The sequence below is a fragment of the Gambusia affinis genome, linkage group LG03 (genome assembly GCF_019740435.1).
Source record: "Gambusia affinis linkage group LG03, SWU_Gaff_1.0, whole genome shotgun sequence".
Taxonomy (NCBI): Eukaryota; Metazoa; Chordata; class Actinopteri; order Cyprinodontiformes; family Poeciliidae; genus Gambusia; species Gambusia affinis.
In genome coordinates this window covers 17,233,854-17,250,743 of record NC_057870.1, presented here as the reverse complement: position 1 = coordinate 17,250,743, position 16,890 = coordinate 17,233,854, and the positions used below count along the sequence as shown (strand labels likewise).

The following is a 16,890-nucleotide window of genomic DNA, read 5'->3' as shown; positions in this document are numbered from 1 at the left end:
GTCAAAACTGTGGGAAAAAGTAAAAAAAGAAAAAAGAAAAAATAGAAAAACTCCAACATGTTGCCCAATCTGTACTTGAGGCATCCCAGCTGCTTTGATTAACTTTTTCCTCCAACATCAAGACATTTTTACCAGAATGAAGCAGGAAATTAGCCCCAAGAAATTCTGTCCTGATAATTTACAGCTCTCTGAAAAAGCAATTAAACTAATTTTGATATCAGACAAAGATGACTCGATTAATTACAATGATTAATGGAAACAAGTGCAGGCTTAGGGTCAGGAATAGAACAACTCGCATATCTGCAGACCCCACATATACTGGACACAAACTGTTGAGACTTTTGCCTTCAGGTAACAGAACATTATTTGCAAAAATAAGTCCAGATCGATGCATATTCCACTACATCAACCTTGCTTTCCTCTTTTGCAAAGACACTTAATATATACATGTTTAGAAAAGAACATGAATTAAATATTTACATTATTATAAGAGAAAAGGGGAATTAAAGTTAAATGCATTGCTTGTGATTATAATATTGGTGAATAAAGCTAATTCAGGTATCTGTATAACCTCCATGGTTGTCAATGACTGTTTTACATTGACAAAAAATAAATAAAAAATAAAAAACAGAAAAAAAAAAATCATAAGTGCATTTTATAGCACTCCAGACACTGTATGCTTTTGGAGGTGATACATGACTGTAAAATAATTCAACAATCTAGCACAGAAAATATCTACACACACACACACTCTGGAGGAGATTCACATAGAAACAGAATGTACCAAACTGCTTCCATGTAGCTAACAGCTGGAAGACCATCGGTGAGAGTGTTCACACTCTTAACGTAGTGTGGATACGTTCAAATACACGCGTTACTAATGTAAACACAAAAAACAGCAATCAGTCTTATCTTCTCCACAAGCCATCAGTGGACAGACGGAGCTACAATCTGAGCAATGACTGCAACAAACAAAAGATGAAAAGAACAAAATGCAGACTAATATTTATATCTTATATTTTTCATGGTTGTGGTTTACGGAAAATAAAAACCAACCACTTTTTGTCCCAGAAAATTAGAATATTAAATAGCAATAATAGCAATATTTTAAACAGAAACATCAAGCTTCTGCAAAGTGTATTCTTTCTATGCGCTCAATAGTTGGTTGGGGCTCCTTTTGCATGAATTACTGCAGCAATGCAGAGACACATGGAGGCAAAATAAAGGTTGTTAGAAGAAAGCAAGAAGTTACCTACTATTTCCTAATGGCAATATTCAACTTTTTCACAACATCAACTTTTTTTTAGACGTACAAGTATATAGTTACTGATTTTATATGGATCCGAGGGCCATATAAAATCTATCAACTGTTTTCAGATTACCGATACAACACCAATATACTGATATCTTTCCAGGCGTAAAAACCTTTCTGAACGCTCATCTGGATTTTTGACAGAAAAACTAGAAGTCTGTATTTTCCTTCATCCGACACAAACGCCTGTCCGAAGCTCTTTTCCAGTCAGTGCTGCTTCTTTCCAAATCAGTCTTTTTCTGAACCGACTTCCATCCATTCCTGTGAATGAACCACGAACGGCCGTTACCATGGTTGCACTACACATGCCTTATAGGAAAGAGGCGTGGCAGGCTGCTGCATTTCATTCTCATGTTCTGTGTCTAAAAGCTGACCGATGGCAGATCCACACTGAGAGGCAGAACGGATAAACAGAACCTGAAGAACCAGAACTGAAGAGAAAACGCAGCAACAGCTGGATGCCCAGCTGGTTTGAATGAGTCCCTGACAGAAACTCAGATTCTCAAAATAGGCTCCATTAGTCAACATTTCACACCTCTTTTTCTTTTTTTTTTTTGCCAAATTTCACTTTATCTTTGTATAAACTGCTCTCAAATATTTCCATATTTCATACATGAATGACAACCACTTCACCAGCTCACAGTGATTGGTCCAAAAGACGAGAAAATGCAACTATTGTTTAGAAACCGCGCGTATGCTTGTGTCACAAATAAGAGAATAAACAAATTGGAGCTGAAATAATGGCTACAGTAACCTCTCATTACACCAAAAGAATGCAAAATACATATAACTTGTCAAATCCTACAGCAGGTAGTAATAGTCTATGAAATAAAATCCTGATAAAAGGCACCTTTTTTCTAAGTTTGCAACTTTAACCTGACAGAAAGTGAAGTTTAAAGGGTAATTAGTATTTTACTATTTTTTTCAAGGCACCATACAGCTACTGAAAACCCATCACAACACCCATTTAATCTTTTTATTATGCAGAAAAATTATGTCTTCCAAAACGTCTCACCATATGAGGACCAATATCAAGAAACAAAACAATATTTAAAACTTAAATAGATTTAATCATTATATAAAAATCATCTGTGGATTTTTATATCTGTGGACTATAAATAAGGTAGCACTTTACATCCCTTATTCTGAAATCTCTGCACCAATATTCTGATTCATGCACAAAGTTTGATGCCTTGGGATCTAAAAAAAATATATATATATAGTTGAAATAAAACGATCAGTGTGAGTTACACATAAAACGAAAAAGGTCAAAGAATCCCCTCACACCACCTGCAAGAAAGCACAGCCAGAGTAAAACTACAGCTCTATAAAAACTCACAAGTGAATCAGTGAGTGGAGAATAAATACCTTTCTCCACATGCTTCCAACACCCATCTGCCCCATTAGGTGTTTGTGTTACCCAGAGACGTCTTGGCAGCAGAGCACAGACTGATGTTTGTTTGCTGCTTTCACATTCCTGGAGACTGACCGAGTCTTTTGAACTCCGAAACAAGAAACGAGTCACTTTCTAAATGCAAGGAAGAGATTTCAGCAGAAGGTCTAATCACAGCTCTGAACGCTTTGTCAATTAAAGGTCGTTTTAAAACAGTTTTACATCCTGCTTCCCCTTGCTGTTTCCATAACAACCATGGAGCCACGGAAGAATGTGCTCTGTAACCTTCAGGACTCAATACTGACAAGCAAGAGCAGCAGCTGCATGCATCCACATAGAAATATGCATCTGTCAGCCAATATGAAACAACACACACACACCATCAGCCATAACAGAAATATTACTGCTTGACAGTGGAAAGGGCAGAAAAATGATAAAATGATAAGACTCTGCAAGGCAGGACAGAATTTTAATCCAGATTATTCTCTTTGTCCTCATTTATAATCAGTCATGTGGATCAGCCCAGATAGGATTTAACATCAATGCACCCAAACCCAAAAAAATCTGATCATTCCCCTTAAAAATCACCTGCCAACCTCTAATTTACATTTTTCCCTCTCTCATGTGACGAGGCAATTCCAACAGCTGCGTTTATTATGGCTGACACAGCAGTAGGAGCTGATTGAGCGTTTATGGAGGCAGATTTGCCCCAGCATCATAACCTCTGATGGGGAGACGATAAATAGTCTAATTACTGACAGGATGAGTGAAGCAACAGAGGAGGAGAGAAGACAACAGCAGATACATGATGTGGGTGTGTTTCGCCTCTGGAAATTAATTATTCATTTCTGTGATAAAGACAATTTTAACATCTATATTGCAAATTAAAAAGAGAGCTAAAAAACAAAGGCAATAAAACACAGGAACATCTGGGTAAAACAGGGATTACTCTGGGCTGATTTAACTTAAAAAAAATTATTAAGATGTAATGGACCCCAACTTAAAACTATTTACTTCCAAAGCCCTGTAAAAAACGAAAATGAACTGTAACCCCAATTTAAGTTAATATTATTTTTACATTTGAAGAGAAGTCCAAATAAAGATAGTGAACAAGTGAGTGTGTGAGGAACCAAGAGTGAGACTGAGAAAGAGAGAGAGAGTGAAAAAGCAACAAAGAGTGTAAAGCTCGCTGCCATTTTACGTTCCTCTAAGAAATGTTCACTGAAGTGACAAGGTGTTGAAATGTGTAAGATATATATCAAAGGTCAATATAAATTGACATAAAAATACATAATAATCATAACCTGGCAGAACCTGACAATGTTGTGTATATTTTAAGATATTCTACAGCAAGCTAATTATTTGCAAAGGGAAAAGGTGCTGTGATGTTATACACATACTGTTTTATCTCATCTTTTATGGTTTATCTTTTTTTTTCATGCCTGTTTTTATTGTAAAACACCTTTGTGGTTTTGGACTTGTGAACACATTGCTATTTACCAACGGTAAATGACCTTATATAGATTGTGCTTTATCAAGTCTACTGATAATCTCAGGCTCCCACTAAGCTATTACATGTGAACATGCTTAAATCCACAAAGAAGACAATTGCACACATCTGCAAGCCATTAGGTGTAATCACAGACTGCTGCAGCAGGAGAATAAAGGAGACCATATATTGGCCTCCACTCTATACCAATATGCAGGGAGAACTGGAGGGCTTATAGTAACTCTCATCATAATACGAAAAATGATAAAATAGAAAAAAGCTTGCAGCAACAAAGCCTTATTGTCTGAGAGTTTGTCTGGCAGAGAGAGATGAATCGAGGCGAATCGAACCAAGACGGAACAATAAAGTCAGCTGTGTCGAACGACTATTGTTCATTGTTTTCGTCCTGTTGCACACCTTCTTTGAGGTAAGCAACAAAATGGATTAAATGGGATTTGTCTGAGAGTCAGACCTAAAAATAAACTTAGTGGTGTCACAGGCAGGGAAAGTGAGATTAGTTTTATGAGACATTCAGGCGGAGAAACGTCTCCTTCTTCACCAATGTCCTTAGAAACGATTGCCTAATAATGAACCAATAAAGAACTCTTAGTAATGAAGGTGTGAGTTATTAAGAGTGGGCATGTTTACTGTTTATTGCGAAAACAAGAGAAAATCACATAATTCAATCTTGATAATGCAGCTTGAGACCATTCATAGTTGCTCAAGTATGCTCACCATTAATTTAACAGATAAAATAATGGGATTATCATTATCTGCATCACCTTTATTAAAGACAAATAGGTCCTTATTTAAAAATTAAATAAAACAAATGGAATAAAAAATATAAGTTACATACTTACAAAAAGTCTTCTGAGCTTAAGCCTGACTGAACATTGTGCAGTATCCGTTAATAGGATGATGATATTTGGGTAAAGACAAGAAATAATTATTTTATACTTTTATTTTCTTTTTCCATTCTCCTCCAGACTTGGAAAATACTGAAATGAAATCCCATGCTTTTCTAGACTTGTGAAGGAAGCCTCAAAAAATGCATGATACACTTTAGTCCCTTATACATAATTTAAGTCCAATCTCCATGGTAAAGGTCTCCGGCAGCTTTTTTAAAAAAAAAAAAAACACAGCTTTACCCCACAGCAAAGCTGCTCATTAATCCTCAGAGAACCTGAGAAAGAACAAGTGAACCTTAAATTGATATAGTTTTTATCTAATAAAGCATCAAATGCACTGAAACAAACCCAAGGCTCCATCATAGATATTCAACCACACTGGAAAGTGAAACCCACAGCATGTGCAGCAGTTTCTCTCCATTCAATTTCACTATTCAATTTCCATGTGTTCACACTTACAATCAATTATAGTGAGTCTTTGTTTGACATCTGCTCATCTGCATAGATTAGCTGAAGTCATTGCAGAGAGGTTGCAAAGGATCAAACTAATCTCATCTAACAAAGGCATCAATCCGGAGAAAAGGAATAAAAACACATTTGACAGCATTGCATATAGAGCAGGGGAATTAAGGAAGAAGTCAACGTTTTTTCTAATGGAATAAAATATACACCACACATCAGCAACAACTGAAATGAATCACACATACAAAGAGGTCAAAGGGAAGCGGACAACACATAAAGCAACTGGTAAAGTAAAAAATGCAACACAAAAAAGGGGGGGGAGAGTTTGGGGGAGAAGTATTTAATAAAAACGGATGAATAAAAATATATAACTGGACAAAAAGCCAGTTGGAATCAGAATCAGCATTGCTGTCACAATTGTGAGCAAAAATAAGAAATGTTATTCGCATGTTAATCCAACATTTTCAGGTTGTAATGGTGCAATATGGCAAAAACCAGAGTTCTGTGAGGCAGCTTTCCTTCAATCAGAACTGGGTCTATGTAAGTTACATACATAGACATGAACCGGGTTAAAACATGAACCGTACCAGACGCCAGGCAGCTAACGCCTAGAAAGCTGACTGGTGTCAGCATCACTATGAGTCCAAGCTTACAACCAAATCAACACAAGAATGGCTTCCAGTTTTGGGATGCAGTAGAAAAAACTAACTATGAATGAAAATCCTTAGGATTACTTGAAGATGAGGAACTTTTGCAAGGCAGTATGGGAAGATTTTAGTAATTCAAGATGTTGCGACATGCGGATACGGTTTTTCCAAAGAATTCATCTATTTTTTTTTTATAGACAAATATTCAATAATCTTTTGTAGTATTTTTTTCATTTAAGAGTGTTTCGATACAAGTTAAGAAATCAGGGAGTTTCTTTCAAATTAGTCATTTCTGGCTTGTATTAAACAACTCAATGCAGGAATGTCCAACACCTTGCAAGCAGAGCCCTAAATGTGTGTGAGTTTGTGGCCTACCTGGTGTAAATACCGTCCAGTACGCCCAGACAGGCCTCACACGCCGGGACGTACGAGCCTATCTGGGCCATGACACAAATAAGGGCGACCTGGCGGATGTAGGAGCTCTTGCCTCCCATATTGGGCCCTGTGATTATCATAGTTCTCTTGCCGTCACGCTAAAACAAACAGAAAGAGGAGAAGAAGACACCGACTGTGACTAGAATGAGATATTTGCATGCTTGCACGCACAGCTGAGGAGGTGGGTGGACTGAAAAAGCTTGGCTTCTCTTCCCACAGCCTTGTGCTTCTGTTGCAAGATTAACCTACACCCACTCGAGCGCCAAGCGAGGAAGTCAGTGTGTGGGTATGCGTGTGTGTGTGTGTGTGTGTGTGAGCGTGTGTCGTGCAAAGCTCTTTGTCTCAGAGGTATTTGAATATGTGCGTGTGTGTTTGTACCTGTAATATGGTGTGGTTGGGAACATACTGGCTGTGCTCTCCCATCAATAAATCTATCGCAGGATGTCTGCCATCAGTGATTATTATCTGGTGGTTATTTTCACACACCTTTGGCCTGAGTAGAGAGAAACCGGTTAAAAACATGAACACACAGTAGAAACAAAACTCAAAGAGATTATGTTCATTTTTAAACCAAAGTTTGATTGTTTCCCAATTACAAAATAGTGGCAGTTTGAGGTTTAGGAGCTGGTGAATTTGTAAAAACTGTAAAAATATTTTTAAAAAAAAACAATAGATGCCCTAAATCTGAATCAAGAATAAAAAAGGCAACTGACTCTTAATTTTTATCCTTTCAAATATTCAAGTGGATACTGAAAATTGGGAGCTTATACAAAAAAAAGAAAAGAAGTGAAACAGTTTCAGATCAAGATAAAAGATTTTCTGTAGTGTGGAGAAGAGAACCTACAGGAGGACCAAGGAATCTAGACAATCTATCAATATGATGATAAAAGATTCCTTCTACATATGATCCAACCATGTGAGATGTAACAGAAGAAAAAATGCTGTCCTGTTTGCAAATGGTAATCACAGTACAAAGTATTAACAGGAGGGATGCAAATAATTCTGACAGTGATATCCATGAAAATATTGACATCTAAACAACAGAGTGACCAGCAGTGGTTTTGACTGCTGGGATTGAAAATGATTCAATGGGACTTTTTTGAAAGAAAAAAAGAGGTAAATGTGAATGTAGAAAAAAAGCAGGAAAATGCCAATTTTATGTCTAATTTTGAAATCAGAGCTTAGACCATCCATTCATTTTCCAAGTTATCCTGAACAGGAATCAGAGCTGAAACTCAGACATCCCTCTCCTGTTGTTTCTGAGGAGCAGGAATGAGCTCCTCATTGCTTCCAGTCCAGCACAGATTTATAATTTCTTTAGTGTTGTCTTGGTTTACTCCGTCTATTCCCAGTGGAACATGACTGCAAAACCCTCAAAAGGAAATGATCCAGAAGACATCACACCAAGAGAACCATCTCACCTGACTCATTTTGATGCAGAGCAGCAACAACTTTACACCAAGATAACTTAGCTCCTCCTCTAAAGCAAATGTGACCCATATCTGACTTTTTCACTGCAGTCTGAACGGCCCAATTTTAATTATTTCACCCCCCCAAAATAAATCCAATCGATGCCACTTTCATATGTTGTCCTGATTCTGTTTTCAAAGAGTCTGTGATCTGAACGATGATGTCACATTTTATTCGGGTTTTATTTCTTTTTATGCGAGACATGCATCATAATTTTGCAACATGAGAAGCCAATCATGGTAAATTAGGACATAAACAATAGTTGAAAATGATGATTATAGCAAAATCCTCATTTGCCATAATGATGACAATAATTCTTTTATAGCTATAAAAGAATTATAAAAGAAGTGGTGGGATCATGAATCACATCATGATCCCACCACTTCTGGCTCTGACTTCACATCCAAACAGACTTCCCTACTCAAGTTGCGGTCAGTGCGCCGCTTCTATTAGTTGTCCTTTCTTTTTATTAGCTTCCTTTGATCTTGTAATGATGTTGAAATTTATTCAGGGAGTGATATCTCCCTGAATAACTTTAAAATCATATATAAACGGCTCCATCATTATTACTTCCTTAAACATTGCACCTCTGAGTGACGTCAGTTTTGGGCACGCAAACCGTTCACACTAAAGCAGGGGTGGGCAATCCTGGTCCTCGATGGCCGGTCTCCTGCAACTCTTAGATGTCTCCCTGGTCCATCACACTTGAATCCACCAACTGAATCACCTCCTAAGAACAGTCAAGTTTTCCAGAGTCCTGCTAATGACCTCATTATTTGACTCAGGTGTGTTGAAGTAGAGATACATCTAAAAGTTGCAGGACACCGGCCCTCAAGGACCAGGAGTGCCCACCCCTGCACTAAAGTCTCATGAATGACAAGGCAAAAAAAATGGATTCTACCAAAAAAATAATAAACTGGATTTGACCATTAGGACTTTCTGTATGAACATAACCTCAAGCTTATTTCAGCCACCCTACACAGAATGTTCATATCGGCCACTTGAATACAGGAGGTTCTGGTCAGGATCTTATAACCATAGCCCCGGGGTCCAAACACAGACGGAGAGGTGAATTAAGAGCTTTATGCCCTGCAAAAGTTGGGTTGTCTCATGAGACGTCTTCCTTTTTCCCACCCATGAGGCTCAATTCTCTTTGACAGGCTTGCAGATGCATCTTTCTTTTCCAGCTCCAGAACACTCCAAGCACAGGCTTTCAGTTATTGTAGCTGAATGCCACATTTAAAACAGCCAACGTGAGAAATTTACAGTGAGCTGAGGTTAAAGGGAAGCTGCATGAAGGAACGCATTCAGTACTACGAGGTGGATGGAGGAAAAAGCTGAAATCTAACATGCAGAAATAGACACTATAAAGATGGTTGTGTGTGAGTGAGTGGGAGAGATGTTGGTGTTCTGGCAGAGCACAGTGCTCAGCCCGGTGCACACACCCACATACAGCCTGTCGGAGTCTATAGGACACGACAGAGGACGGCCCCCCACCCCCTTCCCCACCACCACACACACACTCATACACACCAACACACATATCCACACAGAGAAGTAAAAACAACACCCCAACACACACACAAAATATATGCTCCGGCACATAAATCCATATTTATGCTCAGCATAAGAGGAAATCACCTGCAATAATTCCCTTGTTTGGCCACCTCAGCCAATGAAAGGAGGCAGTCCGTGGTTGCTAGGTGACTAATAGCTCTTTTCATGGTGTGGTAGTGCTCCCCAAACTGACTACAGAGAGAGAAAGAGGGAGGAAAAAATTATTTACAAGTGTAAATTAAGCTTAGTGAATACAGGTTTCAGAGCAGACAACTCTGACAGGGTGCTTGACTTAAACAGACTAATTCTGGCAGGCAGAGAGCTGTGGACACATACCTCTGAACCGCAGGCTTGTCATGTATTTTAACAGTTTTTTATTGGAATTCCTGATAAGAACTGTGTGTGTTGGTGTGTGTGGGTGGGTGTGTGTGTGTGTGTGTGTGTGCCTCTGTCGTACTCCAGAAATCGGGTCCACTCCCTCTGGCAGTCTAGCAGCAGCTGCTCTCGGAGCTGCTGCAGCTTCTTGTACCGTTCAACCAGGAAAGGAGAGTGATACCTGCTGACAGTCTTCGTGCTGCAGAGGAAGAGGAGGAGAACAAGCCTTAAAGTCCTTCTTCAGGAATAAAACAATGATTTGATCTTGATACCTCAGAGCTTTTTCACATGTGTGTTCTTAGCAGAAGTGGGTAGAATACCCAAAAAATTGAACTGGAACAAGAGCAGCACTACTTCAACATATTTTTACTCAAGTAAAAGTAAAAAAATAGTTTTCTAAGACATGACTCAAGTAAGAGTAAAAAAGTTGGTAAAAAGATTCCTCAAGTAATCATTTAATATTTAGAAATTTTATCATCCGATGGACCAAAACATAAACTTATGTAAAAATGTCGGTATTTTAAAGGTCATGATGAAAATGACTAACATAACTACAAAATAACAAAAGATTTTTTCCAAATCAGTTTCTTCTGATATAAAACTTATTAAACTTTAACAAAAACTGCAAGTATTTATCTGTCTTTTCTTTGTTTAAAATATGTTTTTTCTTCATTGAGTAAAATTACTCACAGTGAATAGAGTATCCAAAAATTTCACTCAAATAAGAGTAATGATACTTCATAATAAAGTTACTCAAGTAAAAAGTAGTTTAGGAAAAATATCACTACAAGTACATTTTTCCAGAAAGTTACTAAATGATAGTAAATGTAATTGAGTGAATATAACTACTTACTACCAAACTCTAGTTCTTAACTATCAGTTTTAACCTTTCAAATTTTCAGTATACTGACTACTGCAGTGGGTTTTATTTACAGGTTTCAGAGTAAAGGGGGTTGAATACAAATGCAAAGCAACCTTTTCAGATTTTTAATGTCCTTTTCCTTTCAATTCACACTTATGAACAAGTCAGTATTAGTCTACATCATAATTTTCCAATAAAATAAAAGTTACTAAACATGTTACCATGACTAAACATGAATTTTTACAAGACACTACAAACGTTTTTGTCAAAGTTTTAAAACTGACAATTTTTGTTGGGCTAGAATGTAGATAGTCTTCAGGTTTCAGAAAAGAAACTGCAGCAACAACAATGAGCATTTATTTTCCACTCAGCTGATATTGAGCTGATGTTCAGAGTGTAAATACGGAACATCAGCAAGCAAAGACATCGATTTGAACAAACACAGAGATAAAGCCAGAAGCGGAGACGCATGGATTCCTTTTTCTGGTTGCTATCTTGCAAATCTTTTGGGAATCCAGTCGCCTCACGAGGAAAAGAAAAGAGTTCAACAACAACCAACTTTTCCTGCAGCAAAACGTGATGATTCAAGGTGCGGCTGTGTGGGAGAAACGAATTGATGCTGAGAGGTGGTTTGCAAGCAGCTCGCCTCTCGATGCTAAGTAAACTATTCCTGAGAATCATCTGAACAGCAATGGCAGTGCAAACATGTTTATTTATCCAAACACACACAATAGTCAACAATCTGCCTGCCACAGCAATATTGGATGTCAGGCTTCTGATTTCAAGATGATTGCATAACTTTTTCTGTTCATGTTGTTTTAGTTACGGTCAAATTTCCCGTTAAGAGCTATTTTGTTACCTTGAAAGATTTTCTGTTGCCATAAATATTGGCTTTTAATATTGGTCTAGTTTTATTTATGGGATCAATACCAATATTTAAAAATAAACTAACTTTGGTTATTTATTTGCTTGTTTCCTTGTTCTTGTTTGTTTTTAATTCACTTTCAAATGAAAGGAATTAAAAACAAACTGCTGCTTAGATCCTCCTAAACTTCAGATTGTGGGTTTGAATAACCTAATACATATTTTATTTCAACATAATTTTTCTGTATCTCTTAAAATTACAAAGAATCACAGAGGATATGCCAGTCCAGTGCTTCTGTGTTTAGCTTTGTCTGATAACAATGGAAAATATGAAGACAATAGGGCGTCGGAAAATGTTTGAACTGGGATACTATTTTTTATAGCACTTACCACAAGACCAAAAACAAAACTATTGTAAAACCAATGGGGGTTTTTTTGGATTTATTTGGTATAATTTAGAATAATACAAATTTCCCTCTGGGCTCAATAAAGTCTTAAGTCAAAACTCTTTTATTTGGCATGTTTCAAAAAGATTAACCATCCTTAACGAATCCTTAAATTTTAATTGTTTCAAGATCAAACAGGCAAAATTTTCCCTCTTCTTATTTTTGTCTTATAAAGTTCTTTATATAGCTCTGGTTTATATCCGAAATAAACATCAACACTGCTCTTTAATATTTATTAAAACCTAAAATAAAATTGCAAAGTGTGTTTTAAAGGATTTGAATTTGATCCTGATCTAGGTCAAACTGGTACAACTATTTTTAGGGTTTTGTCCAGAATAGAAATAAATGAAAATAATCTAGAGACTCAAATCTCTAGGTGGAAAAACTAAAGGAAAACCTGTGAAAAGTGTTTGATTGTTTTTTTCACTGGTAAGTGAGCTGACCTGCTGATTTTGACCCAGTCTGGTGGAACGATTGATGACGACGAGTTCTTCACTTCAATCAGAAACTGAAAGCAGAAGAGAAGGACAATGATAAATCACAGCAGAGAAGACAGGCAAAATAATGTGTCAGCTTTGCTGAAATCAGACAAACACAAACAGCTGGGACTTCGACCCAAATAGCCAGTTGACCTCCTCCCACCTTCTTCCCCTCTCCGAGACTCACAAACAGATAATGGCCGTACCTCCTGTCCAGAAACAGTGACGTAATCGAGCGCAGGGGCCTTAAGCACCAACCGGACATCTTTGCGGTGGGCTTGAATTTCAGCAAGTACAGACTGGATTTGGCTCATTCTTTCCTGCAGCATCGGGAAGCCGGACAAATCTGAGAAGAGTTCCGTCTTATTCCCCAACCTGCAGAAACAACCAATTTAAAGGTGACAGCTGCTGGTAAACACCTCACTCTGCCAATCTTAGAGTTCACAGTTTGACAATCTGAACCACAAGAAAAAGATGCACCCTTGTGTCAATATATAAGACTCAGATGCCTTTAACTGCAGCACTTGATGCCGGCTGTCAGAAACAGTGTGGATAATCAGTTTTCTCGTCTAAACAGATAATCATTCTGAAGATAAACGTCTGATTTTGAAGATGTTACTAAATAAATCTCTGACATTGTTTTTTTTCTCTCATCTTTGTGGTATTTAGCAAAAAGAAACAACTTTGGAAATTGTAACTGACCTAAGAGAAATTTGGTCTCATTTAATTACAGACAGTTAAAAAGAATATGTTTTTTTATTATTATTATTATTATTATTCATTGTATGCAAACTTCTGATTTCAGACCTAAAGTGAATAAAAACGTCAAGTGATCAAAATGTGTAAAAGATTTCAGAGTCTATGTAATATTTATGTCAATAAAAAACAAATATATGCAGATTTGATTTTTTAAATTAGAATGCATTAAGAAAAATATTACATTTTTTACACTACAAGACTTAAAATTTTAAAACAAACTCTTGTTTGGCCTATAAACATAGAAAAAGATTTGTTCACTCCTTTATCCATCAAAACATGGATAAATGGAGTTAATCTTATTTTTTGAGTGATTTTGAAGAATATTTAAAAGTCGGTCAAAGACTGCACAGTTTCTACTGTTCTCTTGACCTCAGTTCAACTTACTTTGCTGCTTTCTCATTGAGCACCTTGAGGAAGCCATGGGCCGGAGCCAGCAGGTCAGGAGTGTCCAATAAGAGGCTCCGGAGCAGCGAGGAGCGGATCTGCAACTGGACAGCTGGGAGAAGAGCCTGCAGTTCCAGCCCAAGGCGAGAAAGACTGCTACAGATGAGGAAAAACTCCTGCGTGGAAGACTGCGACGCATGGAGAAAAACAACCAGCTTAGTGGTGTCGTACGTCGTAATAAAGATTTATTCTGTTTTTGCTTTTTTATCACACTGAAATGTTTCATATCATCAAACTAATTCCATTATCAGAAGAAGAAATCCAGAGTAAACACTTTTTCACAAGGAGTAAATGTGAGCCACAGACGTACTTGTTAGAAAACAGTATTAAATTGAACCAGTCTGACTACATGAAACAGGTTTAACAATCTCAAAGTGCAACACAGCAAGTTCCACTACGATCTAAAGGATTTAAGAGTAACAAAAAAAAATGCTGAATAAATCTCAAAAAGTGCAAAAAGGTTTTTACACCACAATAAATACAGTAGCAAAAGTCCTTGCTTTTTTTTTTTAACCATCATGTAACTCCATGTGTTATTTATTCAGTTATTTTTATTGCATGGAATGGTGTGTTACTGTAAAAACAGAAAGATTACATCAGTAATCTGCACTGAATGTGACTCTGTCAGACAAATAGCACACAACCCATAATGAACCACAGCCTGCCAGCTTTTACAATATTTACAGTAGAAAAAAATAAAACCTATTTCCAGCAGATAATACATGACAAAAGCAAATTTTGTAAAAACACATGAAATCGTAGATTAGAGTTCCAACTGACCGATATTAATGTCAGACAGTGATAAAAAATAGAAGTTCTGTCTTTTAGTGCAAAACATTTAGTTTCCATTGAATTTGTCCTGTTAGATGGACTATTAGTCGTGTTGCCCAAACTGACAGGTGACACGATCTTCATGATGGTGGAAAAGAAAGAGTAATGAGAAAAATGTGAATTAATTCCACTTATTGTCAGTAATGTACAGCCACACTTAAGTCTTTTGCATCATACTGTTCCTTTAAAAGATTAGAAATATTGCACCTTCACATGTCAAAACTGATTCAAAACTGGCTTTAAATTGTGTTTAAAGGCAAACGGTTCCAGCAATCCACATGATGACAAATATAAAACCAGTCAACCTTAAATAACAGCAGCCCCTGTTTTCTACCATCAACATTATTGCTGTGGCAATTAAATAAAGTTAATATAAAGCATGAATCAATCTTTTCCCTGGGAATGGCTCTGATGGGAGAGGATATCCAATATTATTACTGTATGGCAACAAGTCAGAAGCCTCACATCAATGACGGTCACGCCGCCGGGGGTTTTGGTACTAAAGGCTTCGCTGAGGCTTTAATGCTGCCCCACGTCTGCAGCCCCCACGTTGCACTTTTATGAAAAACAAACAGAGAGCACCAGAAGACCACAGGCATGCCCTCCCTGCCATTATGCCAATGGAGCCATTGAGACACAAGCCATTTCACACAGACCCATTTATCTACAGATGGGCAACATGACAATTAAGGCCCGGCTCCGTGTGCTCGCTGTGTGTCCACGTTTGAAGACATCAGATCATTTTCTTTTACCGCTAAATGAAGGGGTCAGAAAGATGAGCACGAAGCAATACATGAAGCTCACACCAGTGTGCTGCTTCACGGACAAAAAACACACAAATACACATATGGAGACAGAAGAAAGGTATGTGGCACTTCTGAGACGGGTCTGGTGGGAAATGAGGTTCTGTTAGACAATCAGGAAAGTGACAGTGAGGAGACTGATCTCTCCTGTTAATCAAGTCTACCATAGAAAAGACAGAACAATTGAGATGAGAGGAAGAAGAAGAAATTATTTTTTGTCGTTAGAGGGTCAGACTATATTTTCAGGTACTTTATAACCATCTCTGGATAACAAAGCTTTATAGCACACAGTGAAATAAAATAAGCATCTAAGTGTTTTTGATTACCTTTCCATGATATATGCTGCAGATGCCTCTCTCCAGATCAGGCAAATGTGACAGGAGAGATCTGATGGAGTTCAGAGTTATTGAGTCTGACTCCATCATTTCCTGCACAGCATCCTGTCTTTCTGCTATACACCTGCAGGCGAGAGGAAGGAGGAAACGGGAGGAAAGAGAAAAGGTGTGAATTACAAAGACGGGCTGAAAGCTGAGGAGTTAAAGCCAACAAAATGTTCAAATGTTCAAAACGTTTGAACACATATCTTTTGCAAGGAGCAAAAGACATGTGTTCTTCAAAAAGCTGAATCCTTTCTGATTGAAATGATTGCCGCTGATTGGATTCCTTGTGAATTATTGCAACCCAGCTGATTGCAGTTATAGTTCTGCATTTAAGTGCCAAACAACCTCCTGACTTCCTACAGTTTTTTATATTTTGTCACATGAAAACCTCAAGAAAAGGTCCAAGCAATTATACTGCAGATTCTGCCTACAGTTTCCTTTTCACATATGTGGCACACTGCAGGAAATTCTCAGGTTGAGCTTGACTCGCATAACTGGAAAAACTCTGAGGTGGAAGCTCTGCAAAGCAGGCAGGAAGCAGGAGAGAAACTGAGCCGATTCTTACAATTAAACGTCTCGCAGAGTCAGTAATATCCCTTTGGTTTATGTGCTTGTCACATAAACCAAAATATGTTCTATTGTGAGTTTATGAAATATGTCAATCAATTTAAAAAAGAATCAAATTAATCCCCATGCTTGATTTTGTTAGCTTTAAATGTAAAAATGCACATTTTCAAAAAACTGTTTAAGAAAATGTTTTATTGCCTCAAACTAAACTTCTCAGTTTTCATATTCAAGAAGGGTTTTTTTTGTAAAAAAAAAAAAAAAAAAAAAAAAGTAATTTTTGTTTCAATTGTAATTTAGAAATGTTCACCTTCAATGAAACTGTGACCTTAAACCAGAGCTGCAGTAGCGACAATGTTTAGATCAAAGCATATTTATCTGTTAGAATGGCCCAGTCAAAGTCCGGACCC

The 16,890-nt window shown here is 37.4% G+C and overlaps 1 protein-coding gene across 3 annotated transcripts in view; it reads right to left on the bottom strand.

The window, feature by feature from the left end:
• msh3 (mutS homolog 3 (E. coli)) overlaps positions 1–16,890 on the bottom strand; it is a 41,844-nt gene that overhangs the window by 12,591 nt on the left and 12,363 nt on the right. For 2 of the 3 annotated variants that reach the window (XM_044109207.1, XM_044109225.1), the window contains exons 13-20: positions 15,863–15,995; positions 13,843–14,030; positions 12,906–13,074; positions 12,664–12,728; positions 10,131–10,247; positions 9,758–9,865; positions 7,025–7,139; positions 6,587–6,744 (exon numbers count right to left, since the gene is read on the bottom strand). In XM_044109207.1, the coding sequence (XP_043965142.1) occupies positions 6,587–6,744; positions 7,025–7,139; positions 9,758–9,865; positions 10,131–10,247; positions 12,664–12,728; positions 12,906–13,074; positions 13,843–14,030; positions 15,863–15,995 (1,053 nt within the window). The remainder of the gene's footprint in view (positions 1–6,586; positions 6,745–7,024; positions 7,140–9,757; positions 9,866–10,130; positions 10,248–12,663; positions 12,729–12,905; positions 13,075–13,842; positions 14,031–15,862; positions 15,996–16,890) is intronic. The other variant, XM_044109216.1, reaches the window with a different exon arrangement.